At 34.5% G+C, this 22,779-nt stretch overlaps 1 protein-coding gene across 14 annotated transcripts in view; it reads left to right on the plus strand.

Annotated features, from left to right (window-relative positions):
- Positions 1–22,779, plus strand: part of LOC306657983 (PTB domain-containing engulfment adapter protein 1) — a 260,729-nt gene that overhangs the window by 196,280 nt on the left and 41,670 nt on the right. For 12 of the 14 annotated variants that reach the window (XM_079134581.1, XM_079134583.1, XM_079134571.1 and 9 more), the window contains 2 exons: positions 15,989–16,060; positions 22,189–22,287. In XM_079134581.1, coding sequence (XP_078990707.1) covers positions 15,989–16,060; positions 22,189–22,287 — 171 coding nt within the window. The remainder of the gene's footprint in view (positions 1–15,988; positions 16,061–22,188; positions 22,288–22,779) is intronic. The other 2 variants (XM_079134584.1, XM_079134574.1) reach the window with 1 other exon arrangement.

A 22,779-nucleotide genomic window follows, 5' to 3' on the forward strand; every position in this document is an offset into this window, starting at 1 on the left:
TGTGCCTTATCCATAGGGAATCATACAGTTTTTGTTTCTTACTTTATGCTGCAACTGAATAAAGTCAGAGCCTAGTTTATGGTTGACCTCTAGGAAATTTACAGGATAACATGTCTTTTGACTATCAACTATTTCTACTTTATATTTTGACTTTATTTTCTTTTTGCTTCATTGTCCCCAAATTATACAGTCTTCTATTTTCTGAATCATTACAAGCTACCTAAAAACATTTTGATATGTAGTGGGGTGATTTTTTTTTATTCGTGAATTTTTTAAATGCTTATGGTTTTCTTTGAAGGACTGTGTCTGAACCCATTAACTCAACATAAGTCATCAATGAAATCCTCTTGTCTTCATTCTTTTTTCTGAACCTTGCTGCTGCTTCTTGCTCCACATGAAAACCAGTGTCCTCTGAAGGACACTAAATCCCCTGTTGCTTTTCTCAAGTGAACCAGAATGGGTGTTTCTTCCCACACCTCTCTATATATCACCTGATATGGCAGGTGAATTGACTCTTCTCCTCCCCAAAATCTGCCAGCTTTGAGTCTCTTGTGATCAAAATACATCCCTTTTTCTGTCCTTGTTGAAGTCATCTACAATACCAAGTCACTATTTCATTAATTCCTTCACTATTTTATCTACCTGTTCATTATCATTCTTCCTGAAATAATTCCATACAGAAGCATAATAAAATGTGTGATATCCTAATAATACAGGATCTCATCCTCTTGGGAGGTAGTGCCCCATGTATCCTCTGTGGCCTTCATCTTGTTCACCCATAGGGTAAACATGTGCTATTCAAGACTAGTAGTCAAATTATTGTTGCAAAATTTTACTCATAACCCAGATGTTAAATGCCTTACCACAAAATTAATAAATAAATCTATCTATTGAACTAGAGATATATAAAATAGAGATGTTGAAATAATTTGTATGATATATGTTTTTTGAATGTTGTGCCTGGACCTTCATAATAGACAGGGTAATTTAACAGAACAAATTTCAGAGTTCAACCAATTTGTAGTCACTGAACCAGTGTGCCCCTGGGGATACCTCAGACTAACCTTTTTTACCATATGGCTGACCAACCATGTGCCCTTGTTAATGAGATCATTCCACACCTACACAGTTCACTTCTACTACTAAGTTTAACAGATATGATTATAGTAACCTAGCAAATTATTTACTTAATTGAATTTAAAAGAAAGATTTCTGGAAAAAGATTGTATATAGTATAATTACTAACTAATAGTTTGAATGAGATGGTTCCTATGAATTTTAATTTCTGATATTTGATAAATAGTACCCTACTTATCCACTTTTCCTTTTTTTTAACTTTAACTACAGTGTCATGAATGTATTTGCTAATATATGTATACATTTTATAGTCTTTTAAATTTCAGATTTCCACTTATTAAATTCCTGGAATTGAAATGGAACATGAAAATCATTGAAAAAAACCAGCATGAAAAATATTCATTCTTTCTCACTTGCATTTATGTAATTTCAAATCAGTAACTAAAAGCCAGATACTGATTGCATTTGTTTTCTACAATCTACCTGAATTATGTAGGATGGTACAATTTAGTTTAGAAGACTCTTTGGCTTGTATCTATAAAATAGATACTCCCACTTGAACAAGTGAGACAAATCTCTTAAATAGTAATTTACTAAATATTAAGCACCATGCTAAGCTGTATCTCAAGCATTCCTCAGAAATCTCACTGCTGCCTTTTACAAAGTAACAGACTTAAAGACATGAATTAGATGCACCAAAACAACTTAATAATGGCAGAACCAAGAGTAGAATTTTTTTCTCTTTCCATTGAGGGAAATATTTTTTTTATTATTGAGGCATAATATTTGTACATATTTATAGGATAGAGTATGGTAATTAGATACACTTGTACTCAATGAAGATTCAGTCTTAATCTCTGTCATGCTGTAAATTCCCCTAAACTCTCTGTCACTGTGCAGAGTGAAGTTTAACCTTGTTCAGTAAACAGTCAATCTTGAGGTCAATAGCAGTTAAAAAAGGAAAACCCCTTGACTTCCCTGTTTACATGGGGCTTATATATTACACACAGTTTATGTGGCAAATTGGTAAATTCACCATCCTAATAAATATCTGAACATTAAATCGAAGTGAAGAAGAACCAATCACACCCTGAATTTCCTTTCCCAGGAAGTGTTTTATATAGCAGTAAGTCCAATGTGCTTCCTGTGGAGAGGCCAAGACTATTGAGAGTAGAGAAAGATACTTGCTCTCTCCCTGCAATTGCCCTAGCATCGGCCCACCCATCCACGGCAGGAGTTCTGAAGGGCAGCTTGAAAGATGAGGTTCTGGTCACTGGGGCTCCCTCTGACTTCAGTGTGATGTCAACAAGAACTTAGACCTTTCCCCAACCTGTCTGCTTTATGAAAGGCAGTCTACTTTCAGATAAAAAGTTATGATGAAATGGTAGTGTCTCCCAGATTCTCTAGTAAAATTCCACTCTGGAGCTTATTTGGACTTTTCAAAGCCATGCATCTTGGATTTGTGCAGCTGTTTCAACATGAATATTCAGAAGAGAGTCTACATTTGTGGAGCAAAGAAAGAATATCATTTGTTTATTTCTTAAATGTAGTAAGTAGCATCTCTAACATCTGTGGTCACATATATATTTTTATTTTTATATTATTAGTGCATTAGAAGTATACATAATAGTGGGATTCATTATGCCATTATTGTTTTTTCAAAATCATTGATTTTTTCTAAAGGCTAAGGAAATCAAATAAGATCTACATATGGTGGGGTTCAAACAAAAACAATTAAGCATTACAGAGAAGACTAAATAGTGCTAATTAGTGATAATTGCCTTTTAGTATTGAGAAATACCCAAATAAAATTGCCTTTAAAAAGACAAACCATCAACTTAAAAAATAAACACAACTTTCAAACTGAATTTAAAATATAGCACAAGACATAATCTGCTCAATCTTCTCCCTAGTACCTTCCCTTTCCCTCCCCTCCTATGAGCATATATAATTTGGAAAGTTATATTTGATTGGCCCTAAAATGAGATTCAGATATGTCATGATTCTGATTCTATCCTTGACCACGCTTCATTTATTTGTGCATTTAATAGCTTTTATTACTCCCTCTGTGTGTGTGTTATGGTTTAGACGTGGTGTCCTCCAAAAGCTCACATGTGAGACAGTGTAAGAAGGTTGGATGAGAAATGATTGAGTTAGAACCTTAACCCAATCAGTGAATTAAGCCCCCTATAGGTATTAACTGAGTGGTAACTGAAGTGGTAGGGTGTGGCTGGAGGAGGTGGGAATTGGGGACTGGCTTTGGGGTATCTGTATCTGGCAAGTGGACTCTCTCTGTCTCTATGTCTCTCTGTCTCTCTCTCTCTGTCTCTCTGTCTGCTTCCTGATCATCATGTGAGCTGGTTCCTTCTGCCATACTCTTCTGCCATGATGTCCTGCCTCACCTCAAGCCCTGAAGAATGGAGCTGGCCTTCTATGGACTGAGACCTTTGAAACCATTGGCCTTTAAATAAACTTTTCCTCCTCTATAATTGTTCTAATTGGGTCCTTTAGTCACAGCAGCAAAAACACTGACTAAAACTCTGTGTGTGTCAAGCAGGAGATTGCTGGTAGTGGGGATCAGACCCCAGGCCTCTTTCAGGGTTGACCTGCAGTCTACCACTGATCTATGCCCCCAGTCAGAGATCTAGCATTTTTAAATGAAAACAATCCAGTTAATTTCAGAATTAGTGACTATATGTATTTCATTTTGAGCCTGATGGGCAAGGAACTGAAATGGCATGTCACAAAATGCTTAAATTAAAAATAGGTTAAGATTACATGGTTTACTCTAAACTTCAGGCATATTAATAAATGGAAGTGCATAGTTCATTAATTATTATTCATGTGTAACTATTTAGTGCATGGTTCATAGTTGTCTCAAAATCCAGTTCTGTAGTCTGAAAGCAGCAAGCTTGAAATTTGATATGTTAATCAAATACATCATAGAATATAGGAATGTCTAATTTTTTGCAAATAATAACATTCTGAAATACAGTTTTGTATCTAAAAAAGGAAGGTCTCAGGTAATTTGGAATTATAGTCACTAATCAGGTTATTAAATTTTTAGAAGTATTCCAATAAAAACATAAAGGTCTATGTTAATATCAGAATTAGAACTTTCAAAGGGCAACTAAAAAATACTCTCAGGAGCTGCCCTGGAAAATGTTATCATTGATTTTTGTAAAGGCCAAGGAAAATCAAATGAAATCTACGTGTTGTAGGGTTCAAACAAAAATGATTAAACATTGCAGTGAAGACTAAGTGGTGCTAATTAGTGATAATTGCCTTTGAGTGTTGGGAAAAAAAAAGAAAACTCTAAATAAAATTGTCTTCAAAAAGAAAAAGTAGGGACTTAAAAAATAAATAAAATTACCAAATTGAATTTAAAGGCACCCAGAATTGGCATAACTGTAAAAAGAATATTAATTATGATAGTGGAGGTAGTAGAGTTGCTCATTTTTACAAATGGTGAAGAAAGAATTAGGCTATTAGCTGCTGAGAGGTAGAACAGCATACTACCTCATACCTGCATCTGAATACAAGGCCCACTCATTAAAGGGAGATGGATCCAATCAGTTTTGCTAAACTGAAAAGAGTTAGTTTCCTAGTAGATCTGTTTCTTTCTTTAAACCCTATTCATAGAATTATGTTGACTCTAAAATAATAAGAAAAAAACTCACCTTTGCTGAAAGGATGAAAACCATACCCTATTATTCCAGCATCACTCTAGGACCTAGAACCAAATAATGCATATCAGAGCACGTTATTGGAAGCAAACAGTTTATTGAATGCCTACTATATGTCAACAGGAACTTAGCCTGTGCAAATTTATTCAAGGTTTATATCATAACCTACCTATAAATCTGATGATACTTAACTACATTTTACAAAAGGGTAAACTGCTGCTCAGGGATCTTAAGGTTCATCTGGCCAGCCAAAATTCAAGGCAGAGCCAAAATTCAAACCTTAAGTTCACATGATTATTACCCTAAAGCCTCTTTTCACATTTCTACCTGGCCATATCAAACAGGAGCTTTGAATTTTCTGTCTATAACTGTATCCAGGTACCTGGGAAGGTGCCTGGAACATAGCATGTTTTCCATAAACAAGTGTCCAATAACAGAAGGCCGATTCTGGTGCAGAGCCTGCTCTCTGTAGTGCCTCTGGGATTGAGGACCCCTGATGGAAGTGAGTGGCACATTCCTCGTCACTAACATTAAGCTGTGTCAGTCTTCTGGCTCAGAGGGATTTTTATTTGTTTGTTTTGCCTTTCCTTGTTTGGGTATGGATCTCTAAATCGGGGGAGGCAGGATCTAGTCTTCAATGTTTTAACCACCGTACCACACTAATGAGAATTAATAGTAAAGCAATGTTTTGCAGAATTAATCAGGCCAGACTCATCATTGACGGAAAGTCTGTTGAAAATCAATAAAACTGCATTTCAGATGTCTCATTATCCCAGACTAGATTTTTATTCAAAGGCAGTATGCACAGCCTATGAAGATCTGCAAAATAGATTTTCCTCCCTTTCTAAAGAAATGAGGACAGCAGTCTGAGTAATACAAAGTCCCATAATAGGATCACTCATTTTCTATGAAATCCAAGTATGAAAGAGAAATTCTACTAGCAGCTTAAGATAAGGTCTTCTCCAAAATGGCTTAAGATTTCAAAACAAACAACCATCATTCACAGCCAGAAACCTCTACTCTGACAGCTGTGTATTTGGAAGCTTTTTTGTTGTAGTCTATTTGGATTGTTCTCAAATAAAATGGCTTTAGGTAGAATAGAGAGATAAAATCTGTGAGAAAAATCACGCGTCTCTCTTGTCATTGAAGATCAGGGTGTAGCTAAAGCAGCAATAGTAGGTCAGGGACTTGGGTCTGTTTCATTGACTGCTGTTTCCTTAGTGTCTAAACAGGATCTGACACAAAGATAATGCACAAGAAGTGGATTAGGATACAGAAATCGTCCTAATAAGAATAATAATGATAATGATAATAATAAAATAGTATTTCAGAGAGGAAGTACTAGGAATGCTGTCCCCAGCAGTAGGAGATATACTGAAACATTTTTAAAAATATCTCTTAGGTGGGAAAAAATAGGCATAATTCAGCTCAGGAGAGTGGAGAAATTACTTGAAATATGTGGGTTCCCCCCAAATAAGTGTATTTGGAATTTATAAACACAAGGAGATGTAGGAAGATTACTTTATGGAAGCTTACTTAAAGTTGAACAATATATTGTACTATCAGAAGCTTAAGTTCAGTGAAAATTAAGAATGAGATATGGATACTTATCATCACTGTTATTCAACATTGTTTTGTAATGAATAATAAAAAATAATTGATAACAATATTGGAAAAGAAAAGGAAATGTGTTTCCTTTTATTGATAATTATATGCCAGTGTGCTTAACAAACAAGCAAACAAAAACGGCAAACTCTCTAGAAATTGGGTAAATATTTATTAGAATAGCAATAATTTGTTTTAAATAGGATTGAAAATAATCTTATTTACCAAAATGTGTAATGCAACTTCTAAGAATGTTTAACAAGAAAGGTACTCAACCTCTCTAAAAAAACAGAATAAACACTTATACAAAGACATCCACAAATAGACATATCAGTAAGTGTAGATTTACTTGTTTCACACGACATATAAACTTGATTAAATTGCAATGTGAATTGCAAGTAAATTACAATGAGAATTCAGAAGCATGAACATTTAAAAGGAACCAATACAGTTTTGAGAAAAATGCATGCTTATGTATATGTTGATAATGATTCTAACTTCCTCAAGAATCAAAAATATCAAATCTAGAAGTATTAAAACAGTATTTTTTTTTTCTTTTTCTTGCTTCACACTTCATTGTGAGGCTTGGCTCTTTTTATTTGCCTGTTTCAACTATTTTATTATTTTATTTTAATTTCTAAGGATGAATTTATTGAATATTCACTCTATCTCAGTCACTTGCATTTGCTTATTTAATTTTCACAACACTGCATTTATCCCCATTTCACTAATGAGAAAACTGAGGAAATGGGAGGTTCAGTGAATAAAAGGTGGAATTAGTATGTAGATACTCAGGTTATCTGACTAAAGAGCAGACCAAATACTCTTTTAACTCTCTTAGATTTTAAGTATATTTCACAATTAAAAGAATTTATAACATAAATCTTCCTTGGCCAATGAACCTGACATAGATAAGTCATATAATTCCAACTGGTCGTATATGTAATGTACTTTTACTTTTCATTCTATTTTGTTGTATTTAAGGTAGCAAACATAAAGAGTATGTGACTCAGTCAGGGGAGCTGAGGTTTCTAGCCCTAGCTCTGCCACTAACAAGCTCTGTGACCTTGGAAAGTCACCTCACCTCCATGATTCTCATTTTACATCTAAAAAATAATGTGAGGTGAATGAGAAAGTTCCAAAGTCCATGTATTGTTACAATCACGTGGCTCTCTAATGGGGGAATAGTCCGTGAAGCCTGTCTGACTCCAAAGCCAACACAAGTTGGTTCTTACTTATTTTTATAACACTTCTGTTTATAAAAATACAAGAGAATGCCCTGTCCTTCACCCCACCTTTCTCACTCCTCGAATGTGAAGGATGTTGAACTATGGAGGGACCTCCAGAGACAGGACAAAAACTAGCTTCTTACTGTGACACGTGGTACAAACTCAGTTTGGGAGTCCCTTGTGCAGTGAGCACAGGTTCTTATTTATAGCAAGTAGGTCCATCTGGGCTTAAACTTAGTAATCTTATTTTAAATGTAAGGGACTACTAAAATAATACACACTACATCCATATAAAATGGTATATTTAATAGAAAATTGTTTCAATAAGTAGAGAAATCTAAAATCAAATCATACATAAATTTGGGAACTTTTTAATATTAAGCATAATTTTTTAAAAATTCTCTATTAAAATTTCCTGGTGCTCCTTTAAAGGACATTTAGGACATATTTTAGGAATATGTTTTTGGTGATCAAGTAATAAGTATGATTGATTCTGATCATCTTTTAGCAATCGAGTATTATGATATGCTTTTTAAAAATGACATTTCCTGTGTGGTTTGGCACTGTGACATGGCAATTCAGCCAAATAAAGACTCTAAAATTAATTTGACTTTCTCCTGTATGGCTTATCTACTGGGTACACTTAAGGAGCTATAAAAGGTTTAACTTAAAAAAAATTTTTTTTACATGTACAGTGTCAAATCGTAAATGTTATTTAAACATGTGTAATACTCAATTGCTAAAAGATAAGAATCAATCATACTTAAATCTATTACTTGATCACCAAAAACATATTCCTAAAATATGTCATAAATGTCATAAAGAATTCCAGGAAATCTTAATAGAGATTTTTTTTTTTTTTTTTCAGTACTGGGGATCGAACTCAGCTGTGCTTGCAAGGCAAGCACTCTACCAGCTGAGCTATCTCCCCAGCCCTTAATAGAGAAATTTTTAAAAATTATGCTTAATTTACAATTTGTAAAAAAAAAAAACTGTAATGTTGCTTAAAAGATACACATACACTTATATATTTTTTCTAATTTGTATATTATTGGTCAATAGGCCACTTTTAATTATCATTTATTAATCTTGTTATTAGATAAATCTTTGATGATTTAAAAAGTAGGAATTATTTCCTGGCATTATTTTAAAATAATTGTGTAAAGAACATATTACATACACAAAATGGCATATTTTGAATTTAATATAAATGAGTATTTCTTATATTTCTGTTTATATTAGCTCCTTCATATGTTAAATTACGTCTTAACAGTTACTTATTATTTTTTCATTTTTTTTTAACTCTACATTAATCATAGGGTGATCCTAAAGCATTTGAGAAAGAGCAGGCAGTACTAAATCGAAATGATGTCCAACACTGCTCTCTACTGGCAAAAAAGCGAGTCATAAACTATTCAACCTTTAAATTAAAAAAAAAAAAAGTCCACTTTAAGTAATATTTGCAAATGAGAGTAGTCTCAAACTTGGACTCTCAAACTTTCACGTTTGTGAAATACCTATGGTGGGCATAATGCAATACAGAAAGAATGGAAGAAATGAATATGAACATCATTGCAGTCATTAGTTTAAAAGAGGAGTCTTTATTTCAATTAATTGAAAATAGTTATGAGAATTTAGAAAATATTAATCAAATATAACATTAATATCATTGTTAATTTAAGAGGAATAAATGTAGATATTTTGTGTATGAGAGCAAATATGATGGCATTTTTATACTTATCATTTCAACAGATTGCACCCGTAAAGTGCCTAATTCGAGTACACCTGCCTAGACAATAGTGTTCCATCTGAGCAGAGAGAGGTATGAGTTGCAGTACTTGAACAGAATATGAAATCGGATCTACAGATCCGATATAGATCAGATATTTGTTCTGTATTCATCAAAGTCTTTATATAATATTTTAAAAAGGCATTTTAAATTTTGTAAAGTTGGAGGAAAATACATGCCATGTTGTCATAAATTTCAATATAGTTAAAGAATACCCCAAACATTTTGAGGAAAATAATGCTATCATCTTACCCTTTTAGTCTGTTATTCTAAATGTGTCTCTGATATTTTATGTCTTTCGTATCCATCCATATTGTTTGGTGGTCATATCCAATATTTTAACCTCAACCCTTTACTCCTCAACTAGGAGCTGAAGTTCAGTATGTATAGACACATTGTATATGTGTAGACACAGACACATACTATAGATAGACATATATAAGCATAATAATGCCAGATAAATAAATGAATAAATAATATTAGTAACAGAAGACGTCTTATTTGCCTTCTTAAGTTTGCCTAATGCTGTCGTTGACTGGTTCCATTGGCAGTACCATTGGCAATCCCACCAGCAGTGACACATTGTAATTTTATTTGCTGGATCTGGCAACTCTAATTCGCAGTATCAATGATTTCACCTTCCTAATCGCCCGGAGTACCGCTCTTGCCCTGAGTACTGCTCTTATTCCCCTTGCAGCAGCATTCTCTCCTGTCTCACCTGAGCCTGGCAGCTCCCAGGGGGTCCACGATTTTTGTGCCCTGCTCCGTCTCTCAGCCTTCCATTGAGATCTCAGTGGGTTCCCCTAACCCTCATAAGTCATCCCCAAATCTCAGGGTTGGATGCATAGTTCCTGGGTCTGCGTCTTTAATTGACATGGCAGAAGCATTTCAACGTCAATAGGCTTGAGTTTGTGTTTCACTTTTTTCTTTGTTTTAGGTCTCTTTTATTAAAATAACATTTTTTACATAGGACTTTCCTAATGCTTGCTTAAATATCCATATTCTCCGCAGGGTGTGTCATTTTTGTATTATTTTTACTTCTTCCATCTAAGATATAAAGCATCTGTGATCTAGACATAAACACAGACATAGTATACACATACAAATGTTCACTAGAATGTATACTTCATGAAAACAGGATTTCTTTCCCTCAGCACTTAGTAAATGCCTGATGGTAAATACTGTGTGTGTGTTTTACTGGAGATTGATTCTCAGTCCTTTTAATTTTTCATTTTGAGACATGGTCTTCCTAAATTACCCAGACTGACCTTGATCTTGTGATTCTGCTGCCTCAGCTTCTGGAGGAGCTGGGATCACAGGTGTGCAGTACCACCAAAACAGGACATAATCTTATTCTTAAGGAATAAATGAGTATGTGCAGAATTAACACAATGTTATTTGGAGGCTTAATTTATCTTTTTGTTTCATCAACGTAATCTATGTTCATTTCTCCATTTTTTTTTTTTTTTTTTTGTTTGTTACTGAGTTCTGGGGCATAGGAGGGCAGAATTTTGTGCCCATGCACCTATCAGTATGATTTTGTGTTTTTCCTCATAGATTTGAAACTTGGCTCAAATCACTTTTTCTTTCTCAGAATTGAAAGTCATTTTTCTTCCATGATTGCTTCCCTGAAGAATTCTGCTGTCATTTATATGTGCTGTTTCTCTCTGGAATTTTATGATCTTTATCCCCAGTGTATTGATGATGAGACTGCTTATGCTTCTGTGGGTTTTTACATGACAGTGATATAACCATTCTTTAGTCTGGAATGCATAGCTTTGATTCTTGGAAAGGTAGTAATTTTCTTCCTCAGTTTTTCCCATTCTCTTTCTCAAACTCTCTGTAATTTGATGTTGGATTTCCTGACACAAGGGTTCTCAACATTTAAGCATGCAGGAGGATCACCTGGGACACTTATTGAAACTGTTTGCTGGGTGCCTGTTCCTGAGTTTCTGACTGAGTAGAATTCAGTTCCAGAATTCAGTAGATTCAAGTAGAACCAGAGTTTCTGATTAAGTAGAGACTCTGACTGTGTTTCTTTTCCCCTTCCTTATCAATATCTGACGTTCATACTTTTGTTTCCTTTTCCTGGTCTGCCTTCCCCATATATCTAGCTATATCACACCCTTTCTAGCTGGCTTCTTTGACTGAGTTAGCGAGGCTTCCTCCAACCATCTAGAATGCAGGCAGCAGACTCACAGATGCTCACTCACTCTGTGCTTCCACCCCTACATCCCGCCCTCTCTTCACAGTATTTCTGGAGTACCATATCATTTACTTGTTTGTATGATCTCATTTGTTGCTCTTCTGCCCCACTAGTGTGTAAGTCCCACAGGGCAGGCATTTACTCTGATTTTTTTTTTCTCTGCTATAGTCTCAACTCCCAAGATATCACTTATCAAATGATAAGCATCCAGTAATTATTTCTTGATGAATTTCTTCAACTTTATCTTCCAGTATTCTTATTATTTTTTAAATCATCTGAGGCACATTTTTAATTTCTTTGGGTTTTCTTTTGTTCTTTAAATGCTGCTCTTTTGAGTGTCTTGTTTTTTTTTTTATAATGGATGCAACACATTTATATTGATTTTTGTTTTAATAATCTTTTTTTTTTTTTCTGCTTTCTCTTTGCTCCTTTCTCATTCTTTTTGTCCCTGTTTCTTTGTTTTCTTAGCAGTTTTTCATGGGAGAGGGTTTTCTCAAATATATACTTGTTGTGCTTCATCTTTAAGACTGAGCATTCAAAAGCTTCAATTGAGTGACGTGTGCTTGATCAGGGATTGTAAGGGGGTGACTGATCAGGTGACTCATCTATTCCATGTAGGAACCTCCACTGTCAGCATAGGTTGTGTTGTTCTTTCTTGGGCCACTTCCGCTAGGGAAGAATTCTCTTCCCTGGAGACTTACAACTGGCACCTGGTATCCTAGAACTCAGGCAGAAGAAGAGAGTCAGGTGACCCACACAACATATGCCCTTTTGCTTAGCATGGTAAGCACCTCCCTTCAGCTCTCAGCCATGCCTAGCATCAGGCAGTCTGCAGTTCCCCTGGCCTGTTTTAGTTGACACCTCTTCTGTTGGAGATAAGGTGGCTAGATTCCTGGCTGTGGCATGATTCATTTTACCTCCACCCCCAACTATCCAGGCACTATACTGAATGGAAACGATGAAACTCAGTCTGCTTTGTACAAGCCTTCAATAGCGCTTAGGACAGTCTTTCAGTGATTTGTGGGTTTGTGTCTGAGGTGGTATGTTTGGAAATGTAAGCATTTAAACCTTTTTTCCCAGAATTAGACCCCAAAGCAAAGATTTAGGTGCCTGTGATTTGTGAAGGGAGTGCTCTGGTGAAATCAATACAGAATCAGGAAAAGCAGAGTAGTCCTGGGCAGGAGAGCATGGAAGAGTATGCTTCAGGCAAAGCTCACACATCCAGAGTCCCAGGAAAGCTCTGCATCACACCTTACACCTCAAGGCAAAGGAGGGCGGCTTTCTACACCCAACTAAGGCAGACATTGCCTAAAGAATGTAACGATATGGGAAGGGGGCGGAGGCAGTGCAAAAATCTCCCAGGTTCTTCTTGCTGTCAGTACTGGCAAGGCGACTTCTTTGCCTAACAGAATGCTTGGAAGGGCTTGAGCGTGAGCCAGTGCTAGCAAAGCCCAGGCAAGCTGAAGAATGGGTCTATGAGCTGATAAAACTGATCCCAGGAAAGCTGAGCGGCCACAACTGTGTCCATTAAACCTTTGTGTCTTCCCCAAACCATCATTAAATAAAGAAATGGTAATTCTTCATAATTGTAAAACATCATGGTTTACAATGTGTTTCCTTCTCCTATTGTGGTTGCTCTGTGGAATTATTTTATAAAGAGAGAAGTCTATTATTATCTGTATTTCTTGGAAGAGTCATAAGACAGAAATTAAGTAATTTTATAATATCTTCAAATTCTGAGCCTAGGGCTCATTGTAGTACTGATATGTCACATTTAAGTTTTATAAATATTTTATATAGAAATGGGATACATGTAATTGTTCAAAAGAGTAAGAATCATTATGTCTTTTATAATTTAAAAATATGCAAAAAATATAAAGGGTAGACTTTTTTGCAACTTTAAAATTAATTTTATAAGAAAAAGTTGGGTCAAGTAACAAGGCCTATCTTAAGATGTCTTTTAGTTTAATTCTACCATCATTCAAGGATTCTATCACTGTTTTATTTCTTAGTTGATTTAATTAAAGCCAATGTGAAAGAAACATTAAAATTTCCTAGAGCACTGTTAGAGGTGGATTTATTTAGAATATTCTTGGGGTTCTTCCATGTGATCCTATTCGCATATAATACTTACTGACTCTTAACATTTCTGCCAAAGTATGTATCTTTTCCCCAAAATATTGCCAGTTACTCTTATAGTATGATACTGATACTTCAGTTTCTTTCTTCTTTGGTACAGACATCACTTATCCGTAAAGAATATGCTTTTGCTGAGTGTTGTGTACACTTGTAATTCCACCTACTTGAGAGGCTGAGGCAGGAGGATGGCAAATTTGAGAACAGCCTCAGCAAGTTAGTAAGATCCTATCTCAAAATAAATAATAAAAAGGTTTGAGGATTTAGCTATTTTCTGCTAGAGGGGATCTGGGTTTAATTCCCAGTATCACAAAAAAAAAAAAAAAAAAGAGTAATATGCTTTGCCTCCCTGTTCCTGCTAATACTAGACCACCCACAACTGAATCTCAGTGCTTTGATCAATTCAGAGAAGACTCTACCCCATGGATTTACTCCAAATTAAATAACTCCTCTTGTGTTATATCCTGCTCTGTTACTTGAATCCTTTATCCTTGCTGGATGATCTAAAATAGTGGTTTTCAAAGCTGGTGGCTCATTAAAGTCACCTCAGGAGCTGGGAAATATACGGATGTCCTGACTGTGCCCTGGACCAAATGAATCAGACTCGTAGGCATTGATAATAAGTTTAGATCTCTTCCTGTGAATCCATCTTGAAGACAAAGTTGAAAACACTGATGTAAACAGAGGAAATGAACAGACTCACTGGTGAAAGGAATAACTTTGGCTGTTTCCCATGTCTTATAGACAGGTTTTCAATTCCTTTCATGGTGAGAATTTCCATTTATTTTGATCTTTTATATATGCCTGGTCAGCCAACAACTTTAGGTCACAGTGCCTGACTTATCTTACCTAAACCCCAGTAACAATTGTTTGGTAGAATTTGAACGTATTAGAGAAAGAAACTTTGTACCTTATAGAATCTGAGAAGTAGGCCTTCACTTTACCTCAGGGCAACTGAGGTTAGGTTCTCAGGAACAGCAGTCATCTGTATTTTCAATTTACCCTTTTTATCTACTTTCTACTACCCTCATAATCTGTTCACTCATTTCTAATTCTGCTCAACAGATTTCAGTCCAAGGCGTTAACTGCAATATTATTAGATAGATAACTCCCTCATGCTGCCCTAAAGTTTCTGGGGTTTTTTGTTTAAGAAGTCTGCACATATGCTTTTTAATTTGCTTCCTGGGTAACACAGGAAGTCCATTTCAAAAAAAACCGAGACTCTTAATGAATTTGTTATTTTTTCAAGAGTGGAGGGAAGAATGAGATACCATGGCTTCACTGTATCATTCCCTTTCACACTGGAAACGAACACATGAAATCACATCCCCTAAATCACCTACTAGCAATCTGGTGCTCATGTGTGAGCGGTGGTGAATCCGTGACGACCTTGGTGTTATAATTGGTAGTGTGTGACAAGAAGGAAACCAGTCTTTGGGAAATTATATATATTTTCATGAATTTAATTATTATGTGTAATTTTATAGAAATATTTTTCACAATAAAACTTCCATATTTCAATTCTCATTGAAGTTAGGCATTTTATGATGTTGGACTCTATTTAGGAGGAACTATGTCTCCCCAGGGTAGAGAGTTTATCAAAATGTGATAATTATTGTGAAATGTTTTCTTTTTTGGGGGATTAGTTAAGTTTAACCAAACACCCTTAGTGACTGCCTTCAGGGTCATTTTGAAACAGTTAAATTATAGATCATGTGTGTTTTTTTAAAGTCCAGACTAGATATACTGAATGGTATATATTGGATTTTGAAAACTTTTTTTTCTTTTAAATACTACATGCTGTATGAGTTATATGGTTGGAAAACAAGTGAAAATGTTGTAAAATTATAAATTGAAATATAGTATCAAAGTTTAGCTATAGTAACAAATAAAACATTGATGTGCTTTGAATTTTTAGATAATTTTTAATTGTTAACATTTACTAAATTTTTAATTGTTGAGATCAACTTTATTTCTTTTCCCCAATGATACATTTGCTTTCATTCTAGTAAAAAGTCTGAAAATAAAATATGTAAGAAATGGGTTTTTTAAAGTCTAAATAATAGGATTTGTAAATGATCAAGTGATATATTTATGTTTCTATATATTTTAAACAGAGTAGAAATTAATGGTTCTTCTACTAATTAGGACTTAAGTTTGCATATTATGAAACCGTTCAGTTGTGTAGTGCTGTAGTTGACATTGACCTGGTGGTAAATAACATGGAATAGCCCGTGTTCTCACAAATGACCATTTTCAGTTTCTTGGCAGCACCGAAGTGGAGCAGCCGAAAGGAACAGAGGTTGTGAGAGATGCTGTGAGGAAACTAAAGGTAGGGAAACTCCTTTGAATAAATGCCTCGTGTGTGTAACCTGTCATGTCATCGCAGATTGATGGAAATGAAAACAGAAAGCTTTGTGGCAGGAATAGCTTCTCCCTGGTAAAAAAAATGAGCTATTGAATAAATACCATCAGATCAAGGAGACATTTTTAAATAATAAATATGTACACACATTTATTTTTCCTTATATGGCACAATGTATTTTGTAAGATATAATTTCTCATAATTGCTAAAACATTTAATGACAATATTTCATAATCATTGACATTCAGGAGCTTGACTTCACTTTGCTTGAACAATGCCTTCACTCAAAAACTGGCAATAATATAGGAATCCATATCCACCAGTTGGCAATATGCACTTAAAGTTGATTGCAAAGCAGGATTTTGTAGGGACCCTGTGTATTATGCAAATGCAAGAGATTAGGCCAGGCCCACGAGCAGCCATAGAGGAACTGGTGAGAATTAGAGGGTAGAGGAGGACTTGAATAAGGGCTCCACAGACTCGACATCAACAAATTTTCTGAGAAAATATAAGCAAAAGCATACATTCATAATCAACTAGCTTCCTGAGAAAATAGAAGTAACTCCACATATTCATAATTGATGTTTCTCTAAAACAGTCTTATATAAGATGTCACCCAGCAAGTTTACCTAATGACTCCTCATCTCAAAGGATATTGTTCTCACTGAGATTTTAAAATCAGAAAAACTCCTTCAACATACTTCTCATCTTTATCATGTTAAAATTACCTTCTTTCTTCACACACTTCTAATTTTTTTCTCTAATTTTATCTGATCTAGAGATCATCCAATTATTGCATTAGGAGTATCAGGTTTCTGATTGTTCTAGGCAAAATCCTGAACACTACAAAGTAGTATCTTGCTTTGAGACTGTCACACAAGGTATAGCTATTCATCGGTTTAGGAAAAAATTTAAGTGGGATGCTTTGTATTATGGATGAAGAAATAGAGGGAGAGAATATTTTTGTCCACTCATTTTGAATTTAAATATTCTACCTAATTCTTTTAATTAAGCATACTAAGGATCCCAGGATCCTAGTATCACTGTTCCAAATGTGGACCAGACAGACAATTTTTTTTAACTATTCCTTTGCTTGATCAGTAAGAGACTTCACTGTTTAAAGACAGGGCAACATTTAGAATAGGATTCTGTTGAAATGTTTTTGAGATATTGCAAATACTAGACATGTACCCAAGTTCTCTACAATCAAAATATTTTATAAAAGAACAAGGGTGTTTATATTTATATTTTGGGGGCTCCTTTCATCAGTCAACCCAAATCCCAAACCAAAAGAATTGAGAAAGTAACAACTAAGTCAAATGTAAACAGAGATTTGAAAACAATGCTTTCTAATCAATGACTAGTTTATATTTATTTTTGTGGGATTTTATGTGTGGTTCCTATGAAGTTTCATACTTAGTAATGTATTACATTGAAGAATGAATAGAATTTACAATGAGATAAAAATCATGTTGTGTAGTTTTAAAATGCACACCTAACTGATGGTAACTTTTGTCTCCCAAATGTCTTCAAGAACAATTATGTACTTAAGTAATCTTATCTTGGTCGATTTCAAAAAGTTTGTGTCTCAGGAAGGTCTACCAAAGGATAAAGATTCATGCACTAATGAGAATGAATAAAACAATAGCTAATTTTATTGTAATTTTAAATTTATTTTTTATTTGAAGTCAGAGCTACAATGCAAACTATATCAAAAATATTTGCACTTTTTGAAAAGTTGACCCTGGTGACTTTTAAAATTTGTTGACATGTAAATGGCCAGCAGGTGGTGCTATGACTCTATGAAAAAAACTTGTTTAACTGCCTTGCATACACAACCCCATTTTAATTTCTTGCTTATTTTTGTCAAACATTTCTATCCTGATTGATTTTTAAAATCTGCTGTAGTTTATTTAGTATTTCTTTCATTTGCTACAAGAGGAACATTTTATTTATATTTACTCATTTTTCAAAAGTTTGCAATGTTAAATATACAGCCTTCTCACATTAAATAAGAATTCCAAATTTAATCTAGGCTAATCAAAACTAAGGATTTCAATAATCTATTTTACATGGTTTGTTTTGTTTCAGAAGATCTGCTTAATTTTTGTAAAATTTTAAACAATTTTTATTTAGAATTTTATATCATTTAACAGAGATTTAGATTTTGTAAGTTTTTCTTAAATGTAGTAATTTTTATAAGTATTGAAGTCTTTACTTTCAGAATCTGTATTTGTCAAAACAACATGCTTTCTATTTCTCAATCATGTAATTTCTATTTCTTAATCATGTTTTAGTCTAAGATTTAAAAACATACCAAATATTTCAAAATGTAATAACTTAAAAACCCTTTCAGCTTCTGTGTATTTAATCATGTAGTTATTGTTGCTATTGTAATGAATTTCATTTTCAATGGTGATTGATCTAGTTGTTTTGTTAATACAACTAGTATAAATGTCAGAGGGCTCATTATACTTCATAAACAATTTTTGAGGTTTACATTCGAATAAGTACTGAAATACGGATTCAAAACTTGTCAGTTTTCCTGGGAGGTAACCAGGGGGTGGCATTCCTGAGCCCCAACTTTAAAGAAGAAACCCTCACTTCAGTGGAGCTTCATTAATATTACATGAAGTTACTTCAAGGAAATATGGCCTTTGGGATTCACTGTGGAGTCCTGTTAGTCTCAGCCCAGCCGTTTCTCCAACCTCACTCTTTTTGGGCAGCATAACTGTCTTGTCTTTGCAACCAGTATTTAACTAATAAAAGGTTTAAACTTAATCATGTTATATACAAAGGTAGCTGATTTCCCCACCTGATTATTAGGAATATTTTAATAGTTTAAATATAAGAAACAACAACAGAAGTGAATAGTACCTCAGTATAATAGGCCCAAAGGAATAAATTGATTTTCTTGTCTAATAGTGTATATGTTCCATTAGTAGTATAGTTAAGATTTTACTTTTTAAAAATGTCTTTTGAGAGATAGATAGAAATTCTGTGTGACATTGAAGCTCTGGGCTCCCCTTAAATTTTCTTTAGCAGTTATACCTAGGAGTAATAGGTATTTAACAAGTACTTCTTGCATTTCAAGCAAACCTTCATAAATACTCATCATTTTATGGTGAAAAAGATCTTGTTTTTGTTGTATCCAGATACTATCCAGAATTTGGAAACCTCACCCCTTTGACTATTTACATTAAATCATCATATTCAAGCTTTAGTGGTAGATCCTTCTATCTATCTAGCTCTACCAAGAACTGAATCCATTGAAGAAAAAATGAAAAAAAAAATGGAAAAACTATTCTTCAAGAATCAACATTAAAATCGGAAATGGGGAAAAGAATTTAATGTAAGAGCAGCATGTTTTTCAATGTCTTCTGTCACTTCCAAGCTTGAAATATTTTGGAGCACAACTAAGTCTACTAGTAGGTAAAACGAGGAAACTCGGAAGTAAATATGTAAGCAGTAGAATATAGTAAACTTAAGTTTGAGAGACAAGGAAACAGGAAGGAGAATATTAGACTGTTTAGAATATGAGTTGAACAACTCTTAAGCATAAGAGTTTTGCAACATATTTTCATCAATCAAGTCCAATAACCAGTGTCAATCTTAATGTACATGAAGATAGAGCTCTGGATTTTATTTTTTTAATGCAGAAAGCATGCAGTAAATGAGAAGGGTTGTTGAGTGCACATCAGGAAAGGTAGGTTCTAGGCTTAGTTGCTACAAACTCATTTTACAGTCAAGCTACTTCTCTGGGACTTTTCTCATTTTTGAAATGGTAATATTGGATTGGATAATCTCATTACTTCATCTTGATATGAAGCAGAGGGAAAGATTCAGGAACCTGGGGTCAGATGCTTTATGTTTTATCATCTCTCATTCTCCCCTTCCCTTCCCTCTCTGCCTTTCTTCCTGCTCACCCCTCCAGCATATGTGTGTGTGTGTGTGTGTGTGTGTGTGTGTGTGTGTGTGCGTGTGTGCGCGCGCGCACGCGCGCGCTTCTACCATCAGCCCCTGCTTGCCTGTGTCCTTCCTTTCTTCCATTCTTTTTTTGCCTTCTCAACAGCTAAGTTTACTGTTCGTTTTGTGGTGGACTTTTTACAAAATTAAAAAATTGCACAATTCTCATCAGAGGTCACAGGGATGTTGTGTCCAGATGTGGAAGAGGGCTCGGAAACCACTGTTACTGTGTTTGGGGAAAACAGAAGGAGGGAGGAAGCAAGTAGAATGAATGGTTTCGCAGCCAGCAGTGGAGACTTGCTTTGCTTAGACAGATGCCTCCACGTAGATGCAGAGCAGTTGATTTGTTTTATACGCTTTTATATGTGAACACCCTGAATTGCTTAATGATGCCAATTTAAGAAAGAGACTGTGAAGGGAAAAGAAAATTAATACACATTCTTTAGCAGAGAACTGGAAGAATTTTTTATGTGCATTGAAGAGAAACACGTTTCTTAAAGACAAAAAAGAAAATTCTCTGGCACAAGTTAGTCCATTCATGTGCAGAACGTAAGACTGCTAGATGCAGAAAAAGAAAAAAGAAAGAGCAGGCTACATCCATAGAGCAGGAAAGTCAGTAAGCTGTTCACCAACAACAGTTACACCACCCAACAAGGAAAAAGCAAATGGTACCCTCTGGGATACGAAGGCAGACACTTCAAGGCATTCATACATGCATTAATAATGTTACTCTCCATGGCAGTGCAAAGCCATGCACAGAGAAGAATTTTAACCACTCCCTGCCTCAGGACTGAACTATACCATGTGTATTCACATCTGCCCTAAATTAGGGTGAAATACGCAATGCAAATAAATATGACACAAAGAGGACTGGAGCTCTGCCTGGCCTTACAGATGATCTATTTTGAGTCTATTAGGAAGAGCATCCAGATGCTGAAAAAAAAAAAAAAAAAAAAAGTTCTAGTAGAAAATGGCTTTTGGAAACCCTAAAAGAGGGGTGAGAAACCTGTTTTTAAAAATGTTACATCTTTCTTAAAAAGAAAGGCAAAGGGACCAAGGTAAGAAGGAAAGTAAATTGCCAGGTGAAATGAGAACACCCAGTAAACTTTAAATTTCAGATAAACAATGAATAACTTTTAAAAAATGTCAGTATGTTCCAAATTATTACCTGAAACATATTTACACTTACTTGCATATGTTGTGTTTGTGAATATGTGTATGGGTGCGTGTATGTATATCTATTCTAAACTAAAGATATCAAATATATCCACTATTTAATATTCACATACAATTGTGTTCCTGTAATTTTTCCACCAGTAAATCTGGCAAAGCTGGATGAAATGTAGAAACTCTATCTACTGAGTAAATGAGTATTCTGATTTTATTTTTTATTTTATAGCAGAACCTAACATACATTTACATACACTTAACTAATTCAGTGAAAATATACAATAAGTACTATTCTGAAAGCACTTAAAACTATTTCTGGGACTGAGGATATAGCCTAGCACATGCAAGGCCCTGGGTTCAATACCTGGTACTACCAAAAAAAAAAAAATAATAATAATAATGTGTTTTCCAGATATTCACTATGCTTATAATTCTAAACTGAATCTAGATCTACATTTGAGTGTTTTAGCTAGTACTCACCGCAGTTCTTAGCTTTGACAGGGATATAGTAGTCTATCTCTTTTTGCTCATCGATTTGGTGGGGCGCAGGGTATTATACCAAACTAGCAAAAATGGCATATCAACTGTTGGTGAACTGCAAGTTCTCTAAAGGTATTAAAAGCAAAAGTTCCACAGGAAAGCAAATTTATCTCTGTTTATCACCAAAGTGTTCTGTGTTTTCTCAATTGTTTGGTATAAATTCTTTTTTTAAAATATGAAAGAAGTACATTAAAAAATCAGGTTTTAGTAAAGTTACTGAAATCCAGTCTGAATTATAATGGTAAAATGCTGAGATCACTAAATATTTTGAGATTATTTTTATAAAATACTTCATAATGAGCAATAATTCACTTAATGAGAATCTGACATTGAAGGAAAACTCCAAATGTGTATTTGTTTGTGTTCATTCTCCACAAAAAAAACAGAATTAAGTTTTTATGAAATATTTTTATTTGTAGTTTGCAAGACACATCAAGAAATCTGAAGGCCAGAAAATTCCTAAAGTTGAGTTGCAAATATCAATTTATGGAGTAAAAATTCTAGAACCCAAAACAAAGGTAAGGCTTATTTTTGCATGTCAGAGCATTCTAATCTTTAATCGCAATTTTTACCTGTTTTAATGAATATTAATTACTAACGAACTGATTATTTCTTCGTTGGTGACAATTTAAAATTCTAAAATATCTTTAGAGGGGGAAAAATAATTTTGGAATTTCTTACTGAATAGTCTGTTCTTCAGCCTGTGTTTGGGATGCAGTAACTTATACTAAAGGCACTCAACAGCACTCACACTTATACTTAGAAGCTTTTCTTCATGTAATGTGAAAAAGATGCACCCCGTGCGGTTCACTGGGTATGAAAGAAGACAAAAGATCTGTGTTGTTTGTTAAAATGTCCTACTTTGATTTTTATTGTTTACGGACATAATCAGCGTATGTTAGTTTTCTAGGGCAGCCGTAACAATAACCCATAGACAGAGTGGCCTACAATAGAAACTTTCTCTTGTAAGTAAGATCTTGGAGGCTAGAGCACCAAGATTCAGAGCTTCT

This window comes from Sciurus vulgaris (genome assembly GCF_902686455.1).
Source record: "Sciurus vulgaris genome assembly, chromosome: 3".
Taxonomy (NCBI): domain Eukaryota; kingdom Metazoa; phylum Chordata; class Mammalia; order Rodentia; family Sciuridae; genus Sciurus; species Sciurus vulgaris.